General features: G+C 52.1%; 1 protein-coding gene across 2 annotated transcripts; it reads right to left on the bottom strand.

Annotated features, from left to right (window-relative positions):
* Nucleotides 1–7,900: 7,900 nt before the first annotated feature.
* Nucleotides 7,901–16,687, bottom strand: PRCD (photoreceptor disc component). 2 transcript variants are annotated; one of them, XM_055575216.1, is made up of 5 exons: nucleotides 16,401–16,687; nucleotides 16,035–16,100; nucleotides 13,570–13,650; nucleotides 13,088–13,179; nucleotides 7,901–8,479 (listed from the first exon to the last, which is right to left on the bottom strand). In XM_055575216.1, exons 1-3 carry the CDS (start codon nucleotides 16,472–16,474, stop codon nucleotides 13,629–13,631), a joined length of 162 nt encoding a protein of 53 aa, XP_055431191.1. In that variant the 5' UTR covers nucleotides 16,475–16,687; the 3' UTR covers nucleotides 7,901–8,479; nucleotides 13,088–13,179; nucleotides 13,570–13,628. The 2 variants fall into 2 exon arrangements, with proteins under 2 accessions (XP_055431191.1, XP_055431190.1); XM_055575215.1 differs by lacking the exon at nucleotides 7,901–8,479 and adding an exon at nucleotides 12,633–12,753.
* Nucleotides 16,688–16,963: the final 276 nt, after the last annotated feature.

The raw sequence follows: 16,963 nt of genomic DNA, 5'->3' as shown, positions 1-16,963 counted from the left end.
GTTCGACGTCCCGCTCCGTTGCTCTTAGTTGGGGCGCGGGCGGCAGAGGGCGCCCGAGAGCGACGCATCGGGCCGGGCCGGGCCGGGCTCGAAATTCCCCTGAACCCCAGGGGCGCCACGCAAAAATAATTATACTTTACGAAAAGAACACAGTAGTGTAACACCGTCTGCTACTGCTGAGGGCTGTTTTTCAGGCAGTCACCCCGGATTTAGTTTTGAAATTGTAAAAGGGCAAAACAACTATAGAGTCAGAGCCAGAATGTATACCTATTTGGAAATTAAATGTGCGGACTTCCCTGGCAATCCAGTGATTGACTCTAGGCTTCCAGTGCAGGAAACACTGGTTCGATCCTTGGTCAGGGAACTAAGATCTCACGTGCCGCATGTCCTACGACCGATAGTAATAATAATAGTAAAGGTGCAAGACCACGAAGCCTTTTCTACATCACCTTTTCCCCATTCTCACCAGCCCTTTAGCAATGATCTCAGTGGCATTTAAGTCTGGATTAAATTGTTCTGTGTGTAGTAATATGTTTCGAGGACTTATTTTCAAGTTACCACATTTGATAATGTTTGCCTTCCTTAATTTGCTTGTAAGCTCTTCAAGGCAGAAGTCTAATTTGTTTTTTCTTTTTAAATTCTTCACAGACCTAGTTGGTATTCCACTGCCTCTGCTCACAGTATGTACTCCACAAATACAATCATTAACTCAGCAATAGCTCCAATTGTGTGAAATTGGCCCCTAAGTTTCTCTGTTTTACCCTTGAAGACAAATTATTTTGTACAATACCAAAAGAAAGAATGAGGTCTCTCCCTGCAGACTAAATTTATTTCAGGCTCTAAGTGTGGAATTTGCCAAAAGCTGCTTGTGTGTAGGCAGGTGATCTGCTGGCAAAACAATAATGATAGCTAATGCTTTATAGCACTTACTGTGAGACATTCACTCCTTGAGTACTTTATGGATATTAATTTGTTTCATCCTCACCACTGCATGGTGAAGTGCGTTATCACTACTCCTGTTTTTACAAATGGGGAAAGAGGAACATTGAAGTGTTACATAACTTGCCCCAGTTCACCCACTAGTAACTGGTGGAATCGGGTTTGATCCTAGCCTGTAGAGTCTGTACTTTTACGATGAAGTTATACTGCACTGTGAGTATATATATATAAATTGATCTTATATAGAAGGGTTTGGGGTTGTGGGGGAGGGGAAGGAAAACAGATTTTGTGTGTTTCCATGGGCGGTTAGGGATGAAACTGAGAAGTGTGGTGTGGATGATGGGTCCCCGTTCCAGTTTCCAGCCATTTTCTGGCAGGAAGAGTGAGTATGACAGGCTGCAGGAGCTGATCTGTGAAAGACCGAGGGCTCTGGGCTCCTGCGGGGCTGTCTTGAAAAGTGAAAGTGTTAGTCACTCAGTTGTGTTGACTCTGCAACCCCATGGACTGTAGCCTGCCAGGTTCCTCTGTCCATGGGATTTCCCAGGCAAGAATACTGGAGTTGGTTGCCATTACCTTCTCCAGAGGATATTCCCAACTCAGGGATTGAATCCAGGTGCCCTACATTGCCAGCAAGGGGCTGTCTTGGGTCCCAGAGTAATTGCCACCCGGTGTGCAGTGAGGGCTGTTCGTCCCAGCTCTAGGAGGGCCACTGTGCCAGAGGCCATGTGGAGCTTTCACACCCGACAGGGCCCTTGGTAGAACAGCAGCAGGCTCACGGCGGATAGGGGTGTCACGGGCTGCTGGGCTGTGGCCAAGTGACTGAGCAAAACGTAATGAGCCCTTGTGCCTGAGTACGTACGTGTCAGGTGCACTGCATAGGCCACCCGGAAATAACTGGGAAACACAAAATGCGCCAGCGTTCCTGAATGAGGGCAAGGGCTCAGAGCTATTGAGAGGGAAATGCTAATGTTGTTGTGACTTCATTTGCTGGTGAGCTCTAGGACATTTGAATTTTAGATTATTCAAGGCCAGGGTAGACCTATATTTGTTACATGGAGAGTCACACAGTCTAGAGATAAATGACAGAAGTAGATCAGAAGCTTTACAGGGCAGGAGTCCCCAGGGCTGTGCAGGGACCTTGGCTCTGATTGCAGAGGGGAAATCTGGTCAGCTGACCTGCTGCGCTCAGGCAGTCAGCTCACGGAGTTCCATTCACTGATAGGATTTCAATTCAGTTCAGTCGCTCAGTTGTGTCTGATTCTTTCCGATCCCATGGACTGCAGCACGCCAGGCTTCTCTGTCCATCACCAACTCCCAGAGTTCACCCAAACCCATGTCCATTGAGTTGGTGATGCCATCCAACCATTTCATCCTCTGTTGTCCCCTTCTCCTCCCACCTTCAATCTTTCGCAGCATCAGGGTCTTTTCAAATGAGTCAATTCTTCACATCAGGTGGCCCAAGTATTGGAGTTTCAGTTTCAGCATCAGTCCTTCCAATGAATAGTCAGTAGATTTCCTTTAGGATGGACTGGTTGAATCTCCTTGCAGTCCAAGGGACTCTCAAGAGTCTCCTCCAACACCACAGTTCAAAAGCATCAATTCTCCGACGCTCAGCTTTCTTTATAGTCCAACTCTCAACATCCATACATGACTACTGGAAAAACCATAGCTTTGACTAGATGGACCTTTGTTGGCAAAGTAATGTCTCTGCTTTTTAATATGCTCTCTAGGTTGATCATAACTTTTCTTCCAAGGAGCAAGCATCTCTTAATTTCATCGCTGCAGTCACCATCTGCAGTGATTTTGGTGCCCAAAAAAATAAAGTCTGACACTGTTTCCACTGTTTCCCCAAATATTTGCCATGAAGTGATGGGACCAGATGCCATGATCTTAGTTTTCTGAATGTTGAGCTTTAAGCCAACTTTTTCACCCTCTTCTTTCACTCTCATCAAGTGGCTCTTTAGTTTTTCTTCACTTTCTGCCATAAGGGCGGTGTCATCTGCGTATCTGAGGTTATTGATATTTCTCCCGGCAGTCTTGATTCCAGCTCGTGCTTTATCCAGCCCAGGGTTTCTCATGATGTACTCTGCATATAAGTTAAATAAGCAGGGTGACAATATACAGCCTTGACGTACTCCTTTTCCTATTTGGAACCAGTCTGTTGTTCCATGTCCAGTTCTAACTGTTGCTTCTTGACCTGTATACAGATTCCTCAGGAGGCAGGTCAGGTGGTCTGGTATTCCCATCTCTTGAAGAATTTTCCAGTTTGTTGTGATCCACACAATCAAAGACTTTGATGTAGTCAATAAAGCAGAAGTAGATGTTTTTCTGGAACTCTCTTGTTTTTGATGATCCAGTGGATGTTGGCAATTTGATCTCTGGTTCCTCTGCCTTTTCTGAATCCAGCTTGAACATGTGGAAGTTCACGGTTCATGTACTGTTGAAGCCCAGCTGGGAGAATTTTGAGCATTACTTGACTAGCGTGTGAGATGAGTGCAATTGTACGGTAGTTTGAGCATTCTTTGGCATTGCCTTTCTCTGGGATTGGAATGAAAACTGACCTTTTCCCAGTCCTGTGGCCACTGCTGAGTTTTCCAAATTTAAGATTTGGTATTATTCAAAAACTGTTTTCTCAGGTGGCTCAGTGGTAAAGAATCCACCTGCCAATCTGCCTCCAGGAGACCCTGGAGATGTGGGTTCAGTCCCTGGGTGGGGAAGAGTCCCCTGGCAAAGGAAATAGCAACCCGCTCTAGTATTCTTGCCTTGGAATTCCCTTGGATAGAGGAACCTGGTGGGCTACAGTCCATGGGGTCGCAAAGAGCGGGACACAACTGAGCAACTGAGCACACACATTTGAAACCCACATTAATAGAAAAGAGTCTTTAAATATTGAGGTTAATGTCTTAACTGGAAAGTTGTGTTTAATTTTATGAATAAGAACACGAAGGAGGAGCAGTGTTTCCTGAGCAGTTGGCTGCTTACATGGGGAGCAGTTGCACCAGTGATATTCCCGGAAGTTCACCTGTGTGGCAGGCACCCTTAGCCCCACCACTGCCCTTCCTCCATGTGACGAACACCGCAGAGCTGCTGGGAGGCAAGCCCCGTCTCTGCCCCAAGGAGTGAGTCTTGAATAGTCTGCACCAGGCCCATGAGAAATCTCTTCCCTTCACCAGGAGTTGGTTTAGAAAATGATCTGCAGTGCAGTTCTGCCACATTTGGAAGGTTTTCTAGTTTTGAAAAACAATAGCCTGCCTTCTGGTTTTGGGACCCCGTGAAGTGATGCCTGAGAGCATGGAAGCCATCTTGTGTCCAGAAGGGCTGCTTCCTAGGAAGAGCGGAAGGTTGGCAGTGATGGACAGAACTAAGCTTGAGTCCTGGAAGATGCTTTTGAGCGGCTGGAGAAGCCAGTCCCGATGTCCCCAGCCTTTAGACCTTTAGTTTGATTCAGAGACACATATTTTTACATGTCAATATTTCTGAGTGTGGGAGGCATCCTGTGAGCACTGGCATCTTAGTTTGAGTGAAATACAGAGTGGGAGATTTTAAAAAAGAAACCTCCTTATTGTTTAAGCCATCTTAAGCTGGGTATTCCATTAGAATGATATGACTCCAAATGATAGGACTGACATATCCCAAATCGTCCTCTCTTTTTTGTTGGTGGTTATTCTCGGGAAGAATGGGTCATGGCAAAATAAAGACGAACTGACACGATCAAATTACCATCCTGAAAAAAATAATAGCTGGTGTATAGTGTTGACTCCATGCTAGGCACTGTTTTAAGTGCCTTAAAAAAAAAAAAAACCACTTTATATACTGAACCTCTGTAGTGGTCCACTGGATTTGCCTGCCAATGTAGTAGACACAGGTTTGACCCCGTGTCTAGGAAGTCTCCACATGCCACGGGGCAACTGAGCCCATGCGCCACAACAAAGAGTAGCCCCCTGCTCGCCACAACTAGAAACAGCCCATATCCAGCAATGAAGACCTAGCACAACCAAAGATAAATAGAAGAATATATATATTTTTAAAAACCTCTTTGAGATCTGAGTGACATACAAAAAGCTGCCCAGATTTAATGTATAAAACTTGATGACCCTAACCACCTTCAGTTGACTCTTTCATTTGACTCTCACAACAGCCCTGTCATTATCCTTCTGTTTTTCAACTCAAGTGCAAAAAAATGCAAGTCATTAGTGTGTGAAGGCACTGGGAACTCAGCTGAGCCTCCAGACCTAGGGTCTTACATTGTGCTGGGTTTCCTGGAAAGATACACTGTAACAGTGGCTCATGCTTTGCTAACTCCAGTGATTTTAATTCATCCAGCTCGAAAGCACATCCTCAAAGCATAGAGGATATTTTCCACTTCAATTTCTCAGGACTGTGAAAGAGGGCCACAAATCCCGTTCAGCAGAAATCTGGGACCATTGCACAGAGCTTTTAACTTTCTGGAGAAGAAACAGGACAACATGTACCCTGTTTATTGAGAATGAATGACCTTGGGTTGCAGTGGATTCCTTCCTGTGGTGACCAGTAGCACACGTTTCATTTGCCTGCTCTGCAGATCTGTTGCCGCTCATAAAATTATTGCTTAATAGGCTTTTTAAAAATAAGTGAATTTGAAGGATACATAATATGCCACTGACCTTTCCTCCTGTTTTCTGGACATGACTCCCCTTCCCAGAAACCCCTTCTCGTAACTGCTGCAGCAGTGCTCTCATGCTGTTTGTTTCCTTTGCCTGGACATTTCCTTCCCTTCGTCCTTCCCTTTGTGCGTATCAAGTCCCGATTCATGCTTCAGCATCTCCTCTGCGAAGTCTGACCTGAGATGCTCAGACAGTCCCCTAGCTCCTTCCAACGTTCCCATGGTTGGCTGATGTAGCACATGCTCTGCGACCAAGCGGACCTGGAGTCGGGTCCCAGCTCTGCTGATGTGAGCTAAGTAACCCCTGGCAGATGACTTCACCTCTCTCTGATAAGAGGCTCCTTATCTGCAGCAGGAGGAGGTGGAGGCTCTCACGAACCCAGTAGGACCGTTTAGGACTGTGCGTGCAAAGCACCTAGCATGCGCAGGGAAGCACATAGTGAGTGGAGCTCTTATTATGTGAACATACTTCTTTTAATACCCAGTATTTTATGATCCCACCACTTCATGGGAAATAGATGGGGAAACAGTGGAAACAGTGTCAGACTTTATTTTTCTGGGCTCCAAAATCACCACAGATGGTGACTGCAGCCATGAAATTAAAAGACGCTTACTCCTTGGAAGGAAAGTTATGACCAACCTAGATAGCATATTCAAAAGCAGAGACATTACTTTGTTAGCAAAGGTCCGTCTAGTCAAGGCTATGGTTTTTCCTGTGGTCATGTATGGATGTGAGAGTTGGACTGTGAAGAAGGCTGAGCACCGAAGAATTGATGCTCTTGAACTGTGGTGTTGGAGAAGACTCTTGAGAGTCCCTTGGACTGCAAGGAGATCCAACCAGTGCATTCTGAAGGAGATCAGCCCTGGGATTTCTTTGGAAGGAATGATGCTAAAGCTGAAAGTCCAGTACTTTGGCCACCTCATGCGAAGAGTTGGAAAAGTCATTGGAAAAGACTCTGATGCTGGGATTGGGGGCAGGAGGAGAAGGGGACAACAGAGGATGAGATGGCTGGATGGCATCGCTGACTCGATGGACGTGAGTCTGAGTGAACTCCGGGAGATGGTGATGGACAGGGAGGCCTGCGTGCTGCGATTCATGGGGTTGCAAAGAGTCGGACACAACTGAGCGACTGATCTTATCTGATTTTATGATCATTTGTTTTCATGTCTGGCTTTTCCACTAGACCGTAAGCAAGACAAGAGTCAAAGCTTTATTCTTGTTTGTTTGCTTTTTTAACTCTTTAAGTCATCTTTATTGAGGCATAATTTACATACAGTAAAATGCATCCATTTAAAAATGTACAGTGCAGTAGTCCCATAAGTGTATACACCTATGCAGCCACGACCCCTTCGTGGTTTAGAACATTTTCACCCCCCAGAGATCCCCTTCACACCCTTTTACAGTCAATCTCCGTCCAGCCCTGGCCCCAGACAGCCACTGATCTGCTTTGTGTCACTACAGCTTCGTTTTGCCCGTTCTAGAATTTCATATGAATAGAATCCTACAGCAGGTACTCTTTTGTGTCTGGCTTCCCTCAATTACCCATGCTGTAGCTTATAACAGTCATTCATTTCCTTTTTAATTACTGAATATTATTCCATCAGATAAATATACCTCAATATTTTTATCCATGCACATGTTGATGGACATTTGAGCTGTTGGAACTATGATTAATAAAGCTGCAATGAACATTTTTATACAGATCTGTCTGTGGACATAAGTTTTCATTCCTCTTGGATAACTGCAAGGGAAACTGCCAAACTGGTATCCCCAGTGGTTTGCGTTGCTTACATTCCCCCAAGCAATGTGTTTCAGAGTTACGCTGGTTCCGCACTCTTAGCAGGACCTGTTATGGTCAGTCTTAATGCTAGCCATTCTTGTGGGTGTGTTGCAGTATCTCACTGTGGTCTTAACATGCATCTCCCTGTTGACTGTGATGTTGAGCATCTTTCTGTGTATATTGGCCCTACGTGTACTTCTTTATGACGAGTCTATTAAAACCCTCCCTTTTTTATTGGCCTATCATGTTACTGACTTGTGAAAGTTCTTTATATATTTTGGACACAAGTCCTGTCTCAGATATTTGCTTGGGAGATACTTTCTCCTAGTCTTTCCGGTTTTGATTTAGTCCAGTTTATCCATTTTGTTTTTATGGTTAGTGCTTTCTGTTTTCTGTCGTCAAGATTTCCCTTTCTCTGTTGAATCACTGTCCTTCTTCGGATCCCATTGATCTGTGTGTATGTCCTTTGGAACTGCCTCCTCCGCCACCCACCCCCGCCCCCCGCCCCGCCACACTGTCTTGAACTCTGATCGTGCCTCCTCACCCTAGTAAGACCGCCGTAGTCTGCATGTTCTGCCCCCTGCCCCCCCGCCGCAGGCAGGGAACTGTCTGAGGCAGATGCCCAGGAAGTCGTGAGGTCACCATCCTGTGTGCTGCCTGTCGTCAAGTGTCTGTTTCTTATATTTTGCTCAGTTTTCTAGTTGTTTGTGGCAGGAAGTCTTAATTCACTTTGGCATCCACAGTGCCTGGCACACAGACACTCCATAAATGTCTGTTGAGTGAGCGAGTCCTTGTTAGCACCTCCAGACACAGTCCATCAGAGTCTCTTGATTGGGAGAAGTTCTGGGGCCCCCAGAGGTCATCTGATTGGTCCCCTTTATCTTAGTCGACAGTTCTTTTCCTGAGGACAGCCATTAGTCCTTCATGTCGCCAGCGCCAGCCCACCTGATTCCGACACGTGCCTGTTAAATGGGGAGGTGGGGGTCCAGAGGAGGAGCCGTCACGTGGTCAGGCAGTGTCTGGCTGGCAGAACTGGGCCTCCCAGGCCGAGGTCTTGGTCTTGTTCTAACTGGAAGGGCAGGCACTGTCTTTTTCTTCGCTGTCTCACTCCCAACACCTAATACAAGATTTGTATGTTGTGGGCTCCCAATATGTGCTTGTCAAATAAACAAGCAAGTGAATACATTAATAGTCTCCTTTAATGCTTAATTCAGCTGGCTTCTACATGTGACATTAAGTGGATGTGTGTGTCTTCACCGAAGGATGGGATTGGCCCTTCCCACTTAGGCTCACAGGTCATAGTCATCCGTTACTTCTGTTTTCATTTTCTGTCCACCCTCTAGGCTTAGTCCCCACTAGGGGGCATGTGCATCCCACAGAGAGGTTCTATAGTCCTTATGTACCAGGACTCATTTCCAGTTTAAGTCAAGGGCTCCCTCTCTAAGCCACCTGCTCGAAGCCCTCCCCCTCCTTCAGCTCCCCCTCCAGCCAGGCTGCTGGCTGTGTCCTCTCTCTCTGTCCTGGTTGAAGGGGACAGCAGATTGGCAGTGGCTCTGAGTGCTGGCCTGTCTGTCACCCCTGCCGGTGGCCACTGCCTCCTCCCTGAGAGGATGACAGATCCTGCAGAGCCCGCTCTCCTTTCCTCTGTCAGCTGGCAAGCAAGGACTAGCCATTTCAGAACCCAGTGTCTACCCTTGAACCATGGGTTCCAGAAGAGAGAGCACACAGATAATCCTGGCAGAGCCCTCCTGGCCCACCTGCAGAGGCACCGCCCAGGCCGGGCCATGACTGGTTCCTTGTGCCTGGAGGCCGGGTCACCCTGGCTTTCCTCAAGACTCAGGCCCTTCCTGCCCTGCCAGCTCACAAGCTCCGGTATCACGTTGCCCGGGCGCAGGTCCTGGCTTTGCCACCAGCTGTGAGTGACCTTGAATGAGTTCTGTGAACCTCACTTTCCTTATTGGGTCAATGAGGTTAACAGCAGTTCCTGCCTCATAAATGAGACAGTGCTTATAAATAAAGCTCTTGGCACAGCGCCTGGCACAGAGTGTTTGAGACCTATTAGCCATTATTATTAATAGTAGTAGTATCATTATCATTATCATCAAAGTAAACCTCGGTATCAGCCACTTGGCTCTTCTTCTGTTGAGGCTCTATCTCAAGGTCTTGGGCTTCTCTAGCAGTGGGGCGCCTGCAGAGGGGGCCCGGGAGCAGTGGGGCCAGCTGGGCCCCCTGCTGTTGTGTCAGCGTGGCTGCCTCAGATGGGGCTGTGTCCCGCCAGTCTAAGACTGGGCCTCTGCTCTCTGCCCCCGCCCAGGACCGTCTTGTCCGTAGACACACAGTCACACATTTGGGATGGGCCGGTACTCTCCCCGGTTGCTTCTGCACCCCAGGGTCATGCCAGACGCAGCTGCTGCGGCTGCCTCCCTTGCTGCCCCGCCCCACCCCTGCTGCCTCATAAGTTCTCTGGTCGTGTCCCAGTCTCCCAGGCTCCAGGAGAGACTGGCAGCAGCCTTGAGCCTCAGCTGCAGAAGTCGCAGACGACAGCACCTCCTTGCCTCCCGCTGCTGCCCTCGGCTGCCCTGCAATTCCGAGCAGCCTTTTCCCTGTCACTCAGGCTTCCACGGCAGGGAGATTAGCATTCAGACGGAGGGTAGAAGAGCATCAGGGCAACTGCTGCCTGTCTTCTCTGGAGCTAAGAAGCGGAGCCTCTTGGGGGGCAGGTGTCCAGGCCAGGACCATCCCTACCCCCTGGAGGTTGGGATGGGATTCTAGGTACCCAGAAGCGACAGCAGCAGGCTCTTGTACCGTCTCACTGGGTGCTAGGTCTTACTTGGTGGCCCCCACCCAGCAGTGCCGCCCTCTACTCTTTATTTCAGAGTTGCCCAGTGCCCGGTGGTCGTCTATGTGGAAAGACAGGCCAGGAGGGGCTCTGGGAAAGAGGGGAGGGACTCCAGCTGTTAGATTTACCTACTGATTGTTCTGTAATTGTTCAGTAACTGACAGTTTACAAACACAATCCCACTAGCTCACATATACTGAACACTTAGTAATGTGGTAAGCACGCTACTGCTGCTGCTAAGTCACTTCAGTCGTGTCCGACTCTGTGCGACCCCATAGACGGCAGCCCAGCAGGCTCCCCTGTCCCTGGGATTCTCCAGGCAAGAACACTGGAGTGGGTTGCCATTTCCTTCTCCAAGCTACACACATTATCTAATTTAACATCAATCCTGTGAGACAGGAAACTAACACTTTTAGCTCCGTGCTATAGATGAGGGAACAGGCACAGAGACGTTCAGTAACGTACCCAAGGCCACAGAGGTACGAAGTGGCAGTGGAGTCAAGATTTCAACCTGGTGCTCTGACCCTGGGCTCCTCGCTCTCAAATCCTTGATCATTATTTCCTAACAGCCCACACCCTGGACCAGGAGGGACCCAGCTCTCTCTCTTGAGTCTCCCCTTAATCCCCTCCCTCTTGTTACAGCTGATCTACCAAGCCCCTGAACTTTTCTGCTCTCATATCCAAGCAGCAGCTCTTACCAAGGAAATGGGAGAGAGAGGGACTCAGCCTCTTGGGAACACTGGGTCCACCCGCCCCCCCCCCACCCCACCCCCCGCACAGTCTTCAACCCAGCTGCTGGGACGGGAGATAGTGGGCCGAGGAAAGGGCGCCTCGGCCCTGGGCAGCCTCCTGAAGAGGAGTTCTCGGCCGAGGGTGGCCACTCTGCAGTAGGAGCTGCCAGCGTGCAGACTGTGCAGAGCCCAGGGGTGGGAGAGCCCTGAGAATAAGAGGCGAGCGTGGGCTGGGCGTGTGGGGAAGGTGTAAACACAATCTGCTCCCACCAAAGCCAGCGTGCTCCCTGGGGGAGAGAGCCCCTCCCAGCCAGCCCACATGGCACCCCAGCTGCCAGGGCCTGGGCAGCCTCCAAGCCTGGCAGACACCTCCCCCCACCTCCAGCAGCCCCTTCGTCTTGCTTTCCCTCCCTTTTTCCGGCTAATGGTCCCCAGGGGCGCCTTCACCTCCTGGGCAGGCTCTGAGAACAGGGCTGCAAAGGGGTGTCACTCTGTGGATGTGTGTCTGGGCGGTGAGCCAGCCCCGGTACAGCGAGCCGACCTTGCTTTGACAGTTCCTCAGCCCAGTGGAAGGAGACAGGCAGAGAGCGGCAGCCAGGATGAAGTGACAGGAATATGGCAAAGAGATTAGAGAATGAACGCAAAGGTAGGATCGGGGAGCACAGGCCAGGTCCTGGGAACAGTGCCCTCTGGCCCTCAGCCTGTGAGTCCTGCCACCAGGATGGTGATGCCTCCCGGAGAAAGACAGGCTGACGGGAGCTGAGACAGGTGGTCATGAACTTGCGGCCCATATCAGGCGGGCAGTGGGGCTCTGACTCAGCTCCAGCACGGAGCTCCTTCCCCTGGTGCGACCCTTCCCCTGCCTCCGCCCTGCCCTACTTTTTGAGGCTCCCACGGAACTGCCAGGCTCCCTGCAGCAGGCTGTGCCTCCTCCCTGTCCCTTGAGAGTGGGTTCCCCGAGTCTGCTGCATCTCAGCCTTCCCTGCTATCTACAGAAGCTTCTCTTTCTCGAAAGTCAGGGAGCAGGGCTGGCCAGGCAGAGGCCTCGCTCCTGGTGGGAGGGTGAGCAGTAGGGGCTGGAGAGGGAGGAGAGATGCACGTGGGAGGAGGGGGGCTTGGGAAGATGAATGGCTGCAAGGCAGTGGGCAGCAGCTGCCTGCCGGGTCTGCGCCTGGATCTCAGGGAGCAGAAGCGGAAATCTGCTTTTATCTCCACTCGGGATCAGGCAGGATCGTAAAGAGAGAGAAATGGCAGAGCAGCTGGGGGCAAAGGAGGCCACCACCGCCGCTACTGAGCAGTCAGCAGACTGACAAAAACAAGTGTCACGCTTCTCCCTTCCCACACGCTACTGCCCGGTTGGAACACAGGCTCGCATGCACGCGCGCGCGCGCACACACACACACAGACGCACGCACGCCAGGAGGACAAGCTGTGGGTTGCTTCCATCCAGCTGCAGGCAGACACCTCATAGACCCAGCTGGCCCTTCCTAGTGATCGGTTCAGCAGAGCAGCCAGCAGGGTGAGCTCTGGGGAGCTCTGGGGACCGGGCAGCGGCAAATGTCACAGGACGTGAGTGCCACTGCCGCCAAGTGACACCACACAGCTCTGGATGAGCTGAGCTGCCAGCGATGGGTGGCCAGGCCAGCGAAACCGCTTCTTCCCCTGAGCAGCTACAGGTTCCAGGTGGTTTCAGGAGGCTTGCACCCCTCCTCCTTATGAGCCTGGGGTCCCCCACTTTCTGGCTGAGTGACGCTGGGTAAGTCAGTGAACCTCTCTGCGAGTTTCCTCTGTTTCTGAACCGTGGGTGATCGCGTGACCAGCCTGCATGGGTTATTGTGAAGGTTCAGCAGAGGACAACAGGCAGCCCCCTCCTCGGCAAACGTGAGCCATGGCTGTGCCTCACTTCTGGAGTCCCCTCACTCCTTACTGTTCCCTCCTGTCGCCCCCTAGGTGGCAAGAGTTGCCTCAGAGTTAACAGGGCTGGGGCACCCCACTGAGTCCCTCTCTCTGGGTGGCCTCCGAGGAAGGGAGCCTGTCCCAGAGCTCAAGCTCCTCCGGCCCTCCCGCCTGCCTGACCAGGCCCACTTCTCCAGGAGCCCCAGGCTAGGGCCTAGGGTGGTGCAGACCAGTGGTCCAGGCCAAAAGGGGAGTCTACCTTCTCGACAACTGCTTTCCCTGGTTCCCCTCCTGCAGCTGCTGCTTCCAGCACATTGTCCTTCCGGGGTGGGGGGCACACTGGGACTTGAGCTGAAAGAGAAAAACCAGCTTATGGGCTGGGTCTCCCATCCCAGAGCGGGGACTTGTATTACAGAGTGGGCATCCCAGAGTGCCACCTCTCCCTAAGAAGTCCTCTAGACAGCCCTCAGGCTCCCAGCAGGACCACCACCTCATCCCCAGGCCTAGAAAATGCTGTTGAGATGACCCCTCATTCTCTTAAAACTGACCCTTACGTTGTGACCTGGAACACAACAGGCTTCCGGCAGGAGCCACCGGAAGGAGTCCACCCTCCTACGCTCAACCTCCGTCGTGACCACAACCTGACCCGCTCCCATGCTGCCAGGCTTTGTGGACTCTGTGTCCTTCCCGCCTTGTCCCCAGCCCTGCCCTCTGCCCTCGAGGCTGCAGACCCTGCCGTACCTGCCGTGGCCAGCTGATCCCAGGCCCTGGGGCTGAGCTCCACCTCAAGAGACCAGGGCTTACTTCAGAGGCTCTTTCTCCCTAAACAGGAAAGAATATGGAGTCAGAGGACTGGGAGGGATGACCCGCCCCTGTTTCCAGTCTTCTTTCTCCCAGCCCTGCACCTAGAGATTCACCCTACAATAGAGGAACAGGAGCCCCCCGCTCCCAGAAGCCAGTTGGAAGTAACAACAGTGGAACTGGAGAGCAGAAATTTCCCATCTACCACCGTCCCCAGCCCCACTCCCCACCTCCAGGCCAGCCTTCCGTGGACCCACTGTCTGCGAGAGGGGTAGATAGGAGGCCAGTTTCTCCAGTTAGCTGAGTCCCAAGGAGTTAACAGTCCTGGCAAGGCCACAGCAGACCAGGCCCGGCCAGATGGTCCCAGATTTGGCCTTTTCTCTCCTGACAGGAGCTCCAGGGGCATTTCATGTGGAGGAGATGGACTCTGAAGTCAGAGACCTGCCAGTCCCACGTCAACCACAAACTGGGCAGACAACCTCTAGCAAGTCCTTTCCATCTCCCTCTCCTTCAGTTTCCTGCAACATTGACAAAAGCCAGAAATACTTGAAGGGCCGGACCTCTGGGGCCAGGGACTCTTTTGAGTGAGTTAATGTATGAGAGCCCCCCAGGGAAGAATAAAGCAGTGATCTCATAACAGCAAGAGAGAACCTGGTGTTAATTGAGCAGTTACTGTGTGCCAGTGCATTATAATGGTTATCTCACTCAAACCTCACAGAAACCTTGCAACCTCTCTGTTATTAATCTCAGTTTACATATAAATAAAAGATTACATAATTCGCCCACAGACTCTCAGTAAGAGGGGAGGAGGTGGGATTTAAACTCAGGCTGCCCCACTCCAGGCTTCCCTGGTGGCTCAGTGGTAAAGAATCCACCTGCCAATGAAGGAGACATGGGTTTGATCCCTGGGTCGAGAAGATCCCCTGGCAGAGGAAACGGCAACCCACTCGTTGCCCAAGAAACCCCATGGGCAGAAGAGCCTGGTGAGCTACAGTCCATGGGGCTGCCCAGTGTTGGACATGACAGCCACTGAGCATGCATGCCTGCCCCACGCTAGACCCAAACCCCACAGTGAGGACCAGGGCACTTTCCTGGAGGACCAGTGGTTAAGACACCGCCTTCCAGTGCAGGGGGTACAGGCTGGATCCCCAGTCGGGGAACTAAGAGGAAGGGCATCACAGAAATGACTCTGCTTCCTGCACAGGCCCTGGGCTTCCTGGGGACCAGGGGAGGTCAGAGAGATGGAGTTGGGGGTGGGCGGGGAGCCGGGGAACATGGTTCTGACATTCCAGACCTAGGGGAATCCAAAGACTGAGAAGTAAGACCCATGTTCTATTGCCCATCTCTAGCTATCTAGGGGTCACAGCGCAGGCACGTTCCCCACACCCTGGACGAGGCATGGGGCGTCCAGACAAGCGTGCCAGTGCATGCTGTCTGTCTCAGCCATCTGAGCCTGTGGGGAGACAGCCTTCTCCCAGGGTCCCCCGAAGCCCAAGGCCATCACACTCTGTCTTTCATGGGGAGTAAGAGGAGCAGTGCCAGGGGCTCAGAAGAAGCTGTTACAGGAGAGAACTCCCTCTTCAGCTAGGCCCCCACACCAGGTGGGCCGGCAGGCACAAACCAACATCTCCCACAGTGTGTCCCTAACAAATATTGGTCGATTTTTCAGTGTTTATTGTTGGGCATACAGCCCCTCTCATCAAAGGACACTAGTCACCCGGGGAAGGGAAAGTCCAGACGTTACCCCTCCGCCCAAACTTCACCCCTTCTAAAGGCCACATGGCTTCAGAAGAGGGAAGAGTTAACTTTCTGGCCACCGGAGACAACGTCCTGCCCGCAGGGGCTGCCCAGCCAATGGCACTCGGTGGCGGTGACGTCATGCGCCTCCCGCGCCTTCTATTGGGGACCAGACAGCGAATCCTGCTGGAGGTTCGGGCAGTGGAGCTGCCGAGGCTGGGCGGGGCCGCGGGAGAAGAAGGGGGAGGGGAAGGCAGGCCGAGCATCACAGAGCTGCCGATGACTCCTCTCTCTCTCCTCTCCCGCTGCGCTTCCCAACGGCGGGGCCCTGGGGACCACCCCACACTCGGACACGCAAGACAGAACAGTTTGGGTCCACAGGGGAAGGCTGGGACTCCCATACCCAGCTGGAGAAAACAGACATTCAGCCTACCCAGTAGGCACACAGGGAACAGGCAAGCTGGGGTGAGGGGCCAGCCTGGAGCGCACACACACACACACACACACACACACACGCACACACATGTACACCCCAGGGCCTGGAGCACACACACACACACACACACACACACACACACGTACACCCCAGGGCCTGGGTAGGGACTAGGGACAGTGGCAGCCTCCTTCGTGACACCCTCCCTGCTCCACCCCAGGCTCTTCTGCCTTACCTGCCTGACTGGAGGTCTGTGTCCAAGCTGCTGCCTGAAACTGCCCCATCGACTCCATTGGGCTCTCTGCGGGAGGGAAAAGAGGTCGGCAGAGCTGTGGGTAACACCCAGATCCCAGAGCTCAGACCCCGGACCCCAGACCCCTCTCCTGCTTCTCTGCAAGACCTAAGCCATATTGGGTTCTGGGGACCGGAGGCCGCAGCCAGCACCTTCGAAGAACTCAGAGTGCCTCCTACTCCAAGGGGAATCCTCTCAGGGCTCCCCGGCAAGCCCCTCCCAGCCTCCCTGTGAGTACAGGCAGCCCCTGCCCGCCTTCAGCCCAATCATTTTCCCCCACCCCAGCCCAGGGCCCGGTGATTTTCTCACGGTTGGACCCGGTTGGCAAATCGGCGGCGCCACAGCATGGCCAAGGTGCTGAGCAGGAAGAGGGTGGTGCACATGTCTCAGCTGCCCCATCCCCTCCGGACCGAGTCTGCAGGAGAAGGCCAAGATGGCCCCCACCAGCTCTCCCGAGCCTCTGCCCTCCGTCCTGAAGTTCCTGCTGGCGATGGATTAGGAGGCTCAAGCTGATTAGTGGGGTCAGCAGACCCGACCTTGTGAAGCCTGATTAACCTCACTGGGCCCAGGTTGTCCCCCCAGTGGCCGGGTAAATCGCCCTCTGTCTGTTGTGGATGTAGATATGACTAAGCGCTGGGCCTGGCCCTCTAGGGGCTTAGAGTCTAAAACAAACTCCCTGGCAAGTTAAACAAATGGCCACCACCCACCGCGGAGAGACTCAGGCGATTAAAGACGCCTACAGAACTCTCTGGGAATTACAAGCATCAGGAGACACTTCAGAGAGAAGTTGGGCTCTCTCATCTTGGCTGAATTTGCAGGGGCTGCAGGGAAGAGTGGGCCCCCAGACAGAAGACTCTGCCAGGGCTGCAGGC

This window comes from Bubalus kerabau, chromosome 4, assembly GCF_029407905.1.
Source record: "Bubalus kerabau isolate K-KA32 ecotype Philippines breed swamp buffalo chromosome 4, PCC_UOA_SB_1v2, whole genome shotgun sequence".
NCBI lineage: Eukaryota > Metazoa > Chordata > Mammalia > Artiodactyla > Bovidae > Bubalus > Bubalus kerabau.
Note: the sequence above shows the minus strand (reverse complement) of the source record. Positions and strands in the feature narration are given on the sequence as shown.

What these genes read in the sequence shown, in the direction of transcription:
- PRCD (XM_055575216.1), bottom strand. Translation starts at nt 16,474, where the DNA reads ATGTGCACCACCCTCTTCCTGCTCAGCACCTTGGCCATGCTGTGGCGC. An exon ending in TTTGCCAACCGGGTCCAACC is followed by an intron (nt 16,101 to 16,400) that starts GTGAGAAAATCA and finishes TCCCTCCCGCAG; the next exon opens with AGAGCCCAATGGAGTCGATG. An exon ending in ACAGACCTCCAGTCAGGCAG is followed by an intron (nt 13,651 to 16,034) that starts GTAAGGCAGAAG and finishes TTTCCTGTTTAG; the next exon opens with GGAGAAAGAGCCTCTGAAGT.